The sequence below is a fragment of the Monoraphidium neglectum genome (assembly GCF_000611645.1).
Source record: "Monoraphidium neglectum strain SAG 48.87 unplaced genomic scaffold scaffold00676, whole genome shotgun sequence".
Classification (NCBI taxonomy): Eukaryota; Viridiplantae; Chlorophyta; class Chlorophyceae; order Sphaeropleales; family Selenastraceae; genus Monoraphidium; species Monoraphidium neglectum.
This window is the reverse complement of record NW_014012952.1, coordinates 13,583-22,240: the sequence shown is the minus strand read 5'-3', so window position 1 is coordinate 22,240 and position 8,658 is coordinate 13,583. Positions and strand designations below refer to the sequence as shown.

Sequence of the window (8,658 nt, the reverse complement as noted above, 5' to 3'; positions counted from 1 at the left end):
GCCGTGCACCCTGCGCCCCCCCTTCCATCCCCTCCAACCGCCAGGTACATCCTGGACGGCACCGGCTATTTTGATGTCCGGGATTTCGACGACAACTGGATCCGCATCAAGTGAGCACCGGGGCGGGCCAACAGGTTGCTGGGGCCAAGGGTCCTGTGTGGCTGCTGGGGGCGTCTGTGGGCCGCGTCCAGCCTGGGGCCGGGCACGAGCCTTCTGCCTGGGGTCGACCCCAGCCACGGGCACGCGCGTAGCTGCAAGGGGCAAACAGCGACGCTCAGCGTGCCGACGCTCCCATCACCTGTGCCTTTGGCGCCTGCGCTATGACCACGCCCTAAGCCGCCCCTGCCTGTTCCGCAACACATGCCATGTCCCACCTCGCTCCCCCCGGGCCGCCCAAAGGTGCACAAAGGGGGACATGCTTGTGCTGCCTGAGGGCATCTACCACCGTTTCACCCTGGACGAGAATGACTACATCACGGTGCGGGGGCAGGGGCTTTTAGGGCCTTGTGCAGCCGTTGTGTAGGCCTTGTGCGGCGGTTTCTTGGGTCTTGTGCAGCGGTTTTGTGGGCGTTTGTCCGGAGCCCGCCCAGGGGAGGTGCGGCCAGCTGGGCAAGGCGCAGCCTTGTCGACCCCCGCCCGATGCTGCCCCGCCCCCCCGCGCTGCGCTCTTATGCTTCCGCCATCGCCGCCCCTCCGGCTTCCAGGCGATGCGGCTGTTTGTGGGGGCACCCGTCTGGACGCCCTTCAACCGCCCCCAGGAGGAGCACCCCTCGCGCACCAAGTACTTGCGGGACTTTGCGGGGGACGCGGCCGCCCCCGCCGTGGCGGCCGCTTGATGAGGCGGTCATGTATGCATCTCCCGAATATCCCCTTCTGGGACCTGTGCCTTCATCGAGGCACAACCACAATTCGTGTCGTTGGTCAGCCAGGCTTGCTGCGTCTGCAAAGTACCAAAGCACTTTGGGTTTCTCCGCTGCTGTCATCGTGGCGTTTGTGTTGGTCTTCTCGACTGATCGGCGCCCGTCCAGCTTCCAGGCATCGCAAGCCTCGGTGGTGCTGCTGCATGTCGTAGCATGCGTGCGCAGCGCCTGTGTCCCCTGTCACTGTTGCAGCTTGCACAGGACGCACCCCTGCGCTATACGACTCGGCAGATTTCTAACACTGTAAACCTTAGCTTGCAGCTGAGTATCTGCTGAAGCAAGCACCAACAGGAGCACGCTTGTCGGTTTCGGCCCCGTCCGCAGTATCAAGTGATCTTCAGCCCCAGATGCGGCCCAGCAGGCGTCGCTGCACACACGCTTCTCCGGGGAGAAGCGTGCCGGGAGGCATGACAGCTTGCGTTGAACATTTGAGACGGATCTGTACGACAGCTGCAGCTGGGGCACTAGAGGCGCTATCCGCGACGCCTCCTGCGTGTGAAGAGTGCTGCACTCTGTCCACAGCAGCGCCCTGGTCCAGGGTGAGCTCAACCATCTCAGCTGAATGCCACAAACTTGATGCGGACCGTTCATGTTTGGTATGACAATCTCAAGGCTTGCTGCTGCGTGTGGCAGCTGGACCCCGTCCGCATTATCATCTGGCCGAACTGCAGCGACGAGGCCCCTCATCGCAAGGCTTACACTTGCAGCTTGGTGGCACTCCACACCGCGCGCTTGGGGCCGCATGTGTGAAGCAGCACTTGAAAACTGTTGTTCAGCAGGTGGAAGGTGCGCTCGCAACCCCCCGTCATCTTGAGATGCGACGTAGTCAAGATCAGTGCAACAATTACGTTCTGTTTGGGCAGCTGCTACACCCACTGGGGCATGCATCAACAAATAAGGTCTATCTGGATGGGACAGGAATTAGCAGCAAGAGGAGAGGAGATTGGATGCCACTGGCAGCCTTGTGCATGCACTTCATTCTTTTAACGAATTTGAGTTTCAGGACACCTGTAAGGCCTCTGCAACATTTTGCCCCGGGAATGGGGAAGGGGTGCATTGCAGCACGCGCCGTTGCAGCCTAAAACATGCAAGAGTTGTCCAATTTCTCCTGTATCTGAATTCCTACCAGAACAGCTGCTTGGCAAGCCCATCACTCCTGCGCATCCCTCACAACCTCGTCCGCGTCGACCTCGGCTCCTGCCGCCGCGGCCGCGCCGGCCCCGGCCCCCGTCCCGGCCAGCGGCTGGATTGCCTCCTGCCCTGTTGCCTTGAGCAGGAAAGCGTACTCCATCGCGTCATCCTTGAGCCTCTCAAAGCGCCCCGTGACGCTGAAGTGGCCGGCGCCCATGTTGGTCTTCAGCAGGAGGACGTTCTTGTCTGTCTTGGTGGCGCGCAGCTTGGCCACCCACTTGGCGGGCTGCAGGTGCGTTCGTGTTGGGCGCGCGTGAGGCAGGGAGGCAAGAACACAAGATCAGGCTTTGAGTGCGTGAGTTTGTGTTGCTTGCATTGAGCGGGGCCCGCACCCATGGGCGGCCCTGGAAGACATTTCACCGCAGCAGCAACAGCACAATAAAGGGGGGCCCCTGCTGAAAGGTGGCACCATCAACAGCCACAAGACGCACCTCCCAGTACCCAACTCGGGGGTCGTGGAGGCCAGCAGTCACCAGCAAAGTCGGGTACCTGGTATTCATGGCCATAAGGCATTGGGGTGAGGATGGGACTTATGCACGAGCAGGCAGGCCAAGTGGATTGGGGCCGTTTGCGTAAAGGCAAGAGCCATGAGTGGCTGAGAGGTGCTGCTCCGATGTGCACCACCAGGCCAGCAAGCACAGTTTGTTGCTTCGAACGCAATATAGCCCCAGTCATGCTCCTCACCTCTGGGGCCGCACGTTGTCCACCGGGCTATAGCTCTTCATGTAGGAATAGAATAATGCATCCTTGGGGTTGCCCCACTCCTCGAACTCGTCTGCAGGGGTAGCAATATGACATTGGACAAAGGGAGTCTCTGGGTCCAGCCTAGGCTTTGAGTGGCCGCACCAACTGGCCGCACCACGCACAGCCATCATATGAAGCAGTATTGATGGAACCAGCACCAAATCAGCGGCGGATGACTCACTGGTGGTCAAGGGGATGGATTCGTCAAGCATGGTGGTGAGGCAGTCCACAAACGGCACGCCAGCGATGGCGGCCCGGAACAGGTCTGGCCGCTGGTTCAGCACGGCGCCCATCAACATGCCTCCGGCAGAGCGGCCCTCGATGGTCAGCACATTGGGGCTGGTGTAGTTGTTCTGCAAGTGCATGCCATGCACGCCGGGAGTGCGAGGGGCGGATTTTGTGGCACACTCAACAAGCACACGCCCGGCCAGCCCATGCAGGCATGGCAGCAACACAAATTGACAAAGCAGCATGCTGCCAGAGCTTTATCCTGTAACTCGCAGCCACATCCAGGCTGTGCGCCGCAATGGGGACCATCATAGGGGGGAACACAGTAACCACGCATGTCATGTAACCACACTCACTTTGATAAGGTACTCGGCTGAAGCTATGAAGTCTGTGAAGGTGTGGATCTTTTTGAAGAACTTGCCGTCCTCATACCACAGCCGGCCCATGTCACCGCCACCACGGACTGCACGAGTGTGTGTGTGTGTGGAAAGGTAGGGTTGAGACGAAATCGATTGCATGCAGGATAAACTGCCTCTATCTTCTGGCAGACAGAGATATCGCTTTCTCCATGCGCACGCGCGCTTGTGCGTGTGTGTGTGTGTTTGTGTGAGTGTGTGTGTGTGTGTGTGTGTGTGTGTGTGTGTGTGTGTGTGTGTGTGTGTGTGTGCACGCGACACGTGTGCGCGCGCTGGCGCATGTGCAAGCGATATTGATTGCATGCAAGATAGGCTGTAAGATCGGCTGCCTCTATTGTCCAGCGTTCATATAAATGCTTCCATAACTGTGCGTATGTATGTATGCGTGAGTGTGCATGTATATGTGTGTATGCGTGTGTGTGTGTGTTTGTATTTTTGTGTGTTGGCAGTTTACAAGACTCTAGACAGGCGCGGATGGACCTCCCTCCCCACCATGAGCGATCGCCATCGACCAGCCCCTGTCCAGCAGGCTGATGAGCTTGGAGTTGAAAGCGGGGTCGGAGGGCGTGCCATAGCTACCATACCTGAGATTCACCGAGAGGTTGAATATGGATGCGACAAAAGGAAGTAGAGGTTATCAGCGGTTCATGTGACCACGGGTGGCAAATATTGTGGCTGCTGGCACAGAAAACGCTTCGCAGAGAGGCTCATGCTGTTGCAATTTCTATTCACCGCACATGTTACGCATTTCAAAGGCATCAGCAGGCTGAGGCAGCCACCAGAATTCAGGCAACTCACCCGTACAGCAGCATGGGGGCGGAGCCGTCCCGCTTGTATGCGCCCCTGCGGTAAACCAGGCTGATGGGTATGCGGGTGCCGTCGGCCGCTGTCGCCCACTGCCGCTCAGAGTTGTAGTCATCTTTGTTGAAGCCGCCGAGAACGGCGCGGACCTGTGTAGATTCGTGGCGGCTTAGCAGGATAAGCATGTGGGGCGCCGCCAACAAGCTGTCCAGCTCTTGTTACTGATCAGTTGTAAGCAGCAGCTGGCCAACCCTGTCCTGGCCTGGGTTCAAGCTCGTGTCTCTCAAAGTGGCCATGACAGCCGAGCCAGTCCGCCATGATCACGGCAAATTTTCGAAAGCTGGTGTCAAAGTCAATACCAGGGCACCTCGCGCGCATCCCCAGGGCTGCAGTCCTGGCCTGCAGCCAACCATCACTGGGCACCCGCACCTTGCGTACTGCGCGGCGTCCTGTGGCAATGTCGTGGTCAATAGTGCTGGTGGGCGTTGTCATGCTCTCATACGACAGCCGCAGCACATCGCTGTCCCAGCCACCCGTCAGGCCTGAGATGGTGAGAGCAGCGCAGAGGGCAATCAACAGGTGTAGCGCCATGCACTTGAACTAAGCGCCATGCATTCGACCTAACATTGCTGCTTCCAATGCAAAGACGAGAGCACGCAAGCATTTGACCTTATCAGAAGAACACAACCGGCTGTCTGATGGAACAGACACACAGAGCAACCCTTCAACACGGCTGTTTCCGCTCATGCAGCAGCCTCACCTCCAGACAGGCGGTACACCGCCTCGTCAAAGGAGATCACCTCCCCCGGCCCCAGCGGCGCGGCGGGCATGGCGCCGCCGGCGGCCAGCCGGTGCACCACGACGCGTGTGCTGGCGTTGGCGCGCTCGTTGACGACGAGGTAGCGCTGAGACACGTCCGATCCGTCCAGCTGCACCGCCGCGCGGTGCGCCAGGATCACCTGTTCAAGGGTCGCGTGTTAGCGTGCTTAATTCTCCGTGTGGATTTGCTGGACCCTTGCAGGAGGAGCTTCTGCTGGACGGGCTGAGCGGGTGCATGGCAGGCCGAGGTCGTAGATTTGTTGGTTGCTAATTGATGCGAAGATGTGTAGGGTTGTGTGGACGTGAGGTTGTCTTGTGTTTGCGCCCTTCTTGTGGGGGACATGGGAGTGTTCATGGCCCGCACCTTCTGGTCTTGGGGGTTGCTGGCGGGCGCCACCCGGAGCTCGGAGTTGGGGCGGTCTGTCGTCCGCATGTTGAAAAGGTACCTTGGGGTGTAGGGGAGGTTACGGGGGTTGCAAGGGTTGCAGGTGGAATAGGACGGGTTGGGACGGTGTAGGATGGTCACGGCTGCACAAATTGACGGCTGTTTCTGCCTGTGTTGTGTGGATGCATACAAGGATTGGGGTATGCAACAAAGGGTATGCAACAACAGGTATGCAGCAGCAGCAGCACGAGGCAGATGGGTGGATGGGAAGAAGATTAGTTCTGGTGGGCAGGCGGTAGGCAGCGCAGCGCTCACCAATCACCGCCGGGCTTGTCGCCAGGGTGGTAGCTGACTGAGTAGTCAACTTCCTGGTTATGAAGGGGGCGGAGGGCCAAGCAAGGTGGCCGTGCGAGCGCTGTGAGGCCGATAGTACGCTTGGCCTGATGCGGCTTCTTGCATTATATGCTGGAAGTATGGCAGACCATACGGCGACGGCGCGGCCCTGGATGACCTGAGCGATACGGTGGGACATGTGCGAGGATAGCCACGCACTGGCCTGCCCACGCACATGCAGGCGGCGGCTCTGAGCAAAGCTCACCGGTGTCCTGGGAAGGATGGGTTTGAAATCTCCAGTGGCGTTGTTGGCATCCAGGACAAGCACCTCACCTGTCACTGCGGAACCTGTGTACGCAGGTCGGAAAACAGAACAGGTCAGGATCAACGTGTGTATTGCGTGCGTGCGTGTGCGTGTATGTATGTGTGTGTATGTGTGTGTATGTGTGTGTGTGTGTGTGTGTAGGAGACAGAGTGCAACAGATTAAACAAACTCAATCTTTCTATGAAGTGAAGTCTGCTTCACCACCACCTTGGGCAGTCGGGTGCACCTCGAACATATACCACAATTGCAGGTCAAACCCTGTACTCAAGGTGGGTCGTGAAATCAGCAGCGCGGTTCGCAGCACACCAGTGCGGATGTAGAGGATCTGGTCACTGCTGTCACGGCCGATGTTGACGAAGAAGCCGCTGTCGCGCTCCTCATACACGAGGACGTCTTCAGAGTTGGGTGACCCAAGCCTGTCGGGGGAAGCCATATACACGGGTGTCAGGCAGCCGAGGGTGCAGGGGGTGCAGGGTCAACTTTCCCTGGGAGATTCTGTGCACAGAGCGCGTGTGAGCGTGTTCATGTGTGGTTGTGTGTGGCGCATGGCTCTGTGTGTTCGTGTTGGATTAATCTGCAACCGAGTGTGTTTGCTTGACATCCGGGGGCGCCTCACTTGTGACGCCAGACCCTGTAGGGGCGGTTGGTCTCATCTGGCACGACGTAAAACTGCAGTGGTGGGCGGAATGCAGCAAGGCTGCCATCAGCAAAGCTGCGTTGCAGACAGGCGGCGTGCACACAAGTCGGTTTGGCCTTGTTTAGCCCCAGGTTGCAGACCACCCAGAGCATTCACGGCCGGCAGCTGTGCAGCACTCCGCCCCCCCTGCTAAGCAGGACCCGACTCAACGCACGCCGCGAGCAAAGACTCCCAAATGCAGCGCAACCCGGGGAGGAAGGCTGCAGGTGTGAGGCCGAGATGGGCAGGCACCCACTAGGTGTGTGTTGTCGTTGCCCCACATGACGCTGCCGCTCATCATGGGGACGGGTTCCATCAGCTCCTGCCCAGTAGCAAGGTCCTGTTATGCAGGCAAGGGGAGGAATGGGTGAGACACGGGGTTTTCTGGTGCAAGCCTTTGTTGTTCCGGTACATGCAGCTCATGTGCGACTGCCAGCTCATCCCTTGTACGCGCTTCAGTTCCGCCATAAGGAGGATCGTGTACCACTTCCCACAATCATGCACAGGCAGCTGGAATACGGCTGCAGCTCCTTCTGCTGCTGGTGCTGCTGCTGGTGGTGTGTGGTGTCATACGCTGCTGCTGCTGCTGCTGCTGCTGCTGCTGCTGCTGCTGCTGCTGCTGCAAACTCCACAGCGCGAGATCAGTACCTTGACGTGCAGTGTGTACTTCTCACCACCGTCTGTGTCCTCGGTCCAAGCCAGCAGCTTCTGGTTGGGGGACACATCCAGGCTTTCAACCTGGGGCAGGGAAGTCGTGAATGTAGGGTCAGCCGGCTTGTGGGACGACGGCGCCTCAGTGGGACCGCAAGGATGCACCCTGCGGATCAAATTTGTACTGTTGGGTCCTGATGCTGACTAGCCTCCACTGGGGTTTGAAAGCTCATCGATGTGCGCCAGCATGATCACCACGCTAACCCAACTTGCGGCAGCTCAGACACAGTCGACCCCGTGCATGTGCTGCTGTTGCTGCTGCTGCTGTTGCTGCTGCTGCTGCTGCTGCTGCTGCTGCTGGCGCCGCTGCTGCACATCTACCCCCTCACCTGGTAGAAGGCCTTCCCAACCTCCTCCTTCCGCCTATTCTCGTCCAGAACCACCTCCTCGCGAGAGGCTGCGTCTGGCACGTCCGCTTCGTTGAGCGACGGCGCGCCTGCGGGGACCGCGCGGCGGCAGTGCACGCTGTACTGCTGGCCTGCGCTGACGCGTGCATAGTACCTGAGGATAGGCGGATGGTGTGGGTGATTCAGTGATACGTTGGCCTGATCAGCAGCAATGCACGGATTGACGTGTGTCATTGGATACACGTTGGAATGAAGGCGGCTGGTTCAGCCGGCACCTGTGACTCTGGGCCGCACGGCAGCGGGGGGCCTTCACATCTTGCGCAGGCTGGGTAGGGTGGGGAGGGGCAGCAGCACACAGCCAAAACGCGCACCGCAGTTGTAGCTGCTCACCAGTACCCCTTGAACCTGTTGGGTACGCTGCTGTCGTCTTCCTGGATACGGGACCGCATCTCCTGGTATAGCTTGGCCTGAGTGGTGCAGGGGCAGCGGTTGCAGTTCCCGGGCGTTCACTCCAGGAATGATTGATATTGGAACCACTGACCTTGAGAGTGTGTATGGTTGTGTTGGTATACAAGCACACGACTGGTTGAGTGTGGGCGCACGCGTGTGTGTGCGTGTGTGTATGTGTGTGTGTGTGTGTGTGTGTGTGTGTTTGTGTGTGTTTGTGCGTGCGTGCGTGCGTGTGTGCGTGAATGCGTGTTTTGTGTGTGTGTGTGTGTGTGTGTGTGTGTGTGTGTGTGTGTGTGTGTGTGTGTGTGTGTG

General features: G+C 58.9%; 2 protein-coding genes across 2 annotated transcripts in view; one reads left to right on the top strand and one right to left on the bottom strand.

Annotated features, from left to right (window-relative positions):
- Positions 1-415: 415 nt before the first annotated feature.
- On the top strand, positions 416-836 carry MNEG_4761 (1,2-dihydroxy-3-keto-5-methylthiopentene dioxygenase; the record flags this gene model as incomplete). Its single annotated transcript, XM_014046766.1, has 2 exons — positions 416-478; positions 705-836. The coding sequence occupies 2 exons, from the start codon at positions 416-418 to the stop codon at positions 834-836; spliced, it is 195 nt and encodes a 64-aa protein (XP_013902220.1).
- Positions 837-2,070: 1,234 nt separating this feature from the next.
- The window catches only part of MNEG_4760 (oligopeptidase B), a gene marked incomplete at both ends in the record, with an annotated part of 7,918 nt that continues 1,330 nt past the window's right edge, over positions 2,071-8,658 (bottom strand). Inside the window, 18 exons of the mRNA XM_014046765.1 lie at positions 2,071-2,337; positions 2,543-2,600; positions 2,796-2,886; positions 3,037-3,208; positions 3,440-3,546; positions 3,992-4,083; positions 4,298-4,449; positions 4,730-4,842; positions 5,061-5,259; positions 5,484-5,565; positions 5,820-5,872; positions 6,103-6,185; positions 6,469-6,578; positions 6,779-6,815; positions 7,513-7,576; positions 7,775-7,846; positions 7,879-8,050; positions 8,287-8,363. Coding sequence (XP_013902219.1) covers positions 2,071-2,337; positions 2,543-2,600; positions 2,796-2,886; positions 3,037-3,208; positions 3,440-3,546; positions 3,992-4,083; positions 4,298-4,449; positions 4,730-4,842; positions 5,061-5,259; positions 5,484-5,565; positions 5,820-5,872; positions 6,103-6,185; positions 6,469-6,578; positions 6,779-6,815; positions 7,513-7,576; positions 7,775-7,846; positions 7,879-8,050; positions 8,287-8,363 — 2,001 coding nt within the window. The remainder of the gene's footprint in view (positions 2,338-2,542; positions 2,601-2,795; positions 2,887-3,036; positions 3,209-3,439; positions 3,547-3,991; positions 4,084-4,297; positions 4,450-4,729; positions 4,843-5,060; positions 5,260-5,483; positions 5,566-5,819; positions 5,873-6,102; positions 6,186-6,468; positions 6,579-6,778; positions 6,816-7,512; positions 7,577-7,774; positions 7,847-7,878; positions 8,051-8,286; positions 8,364-8,658) is intronic.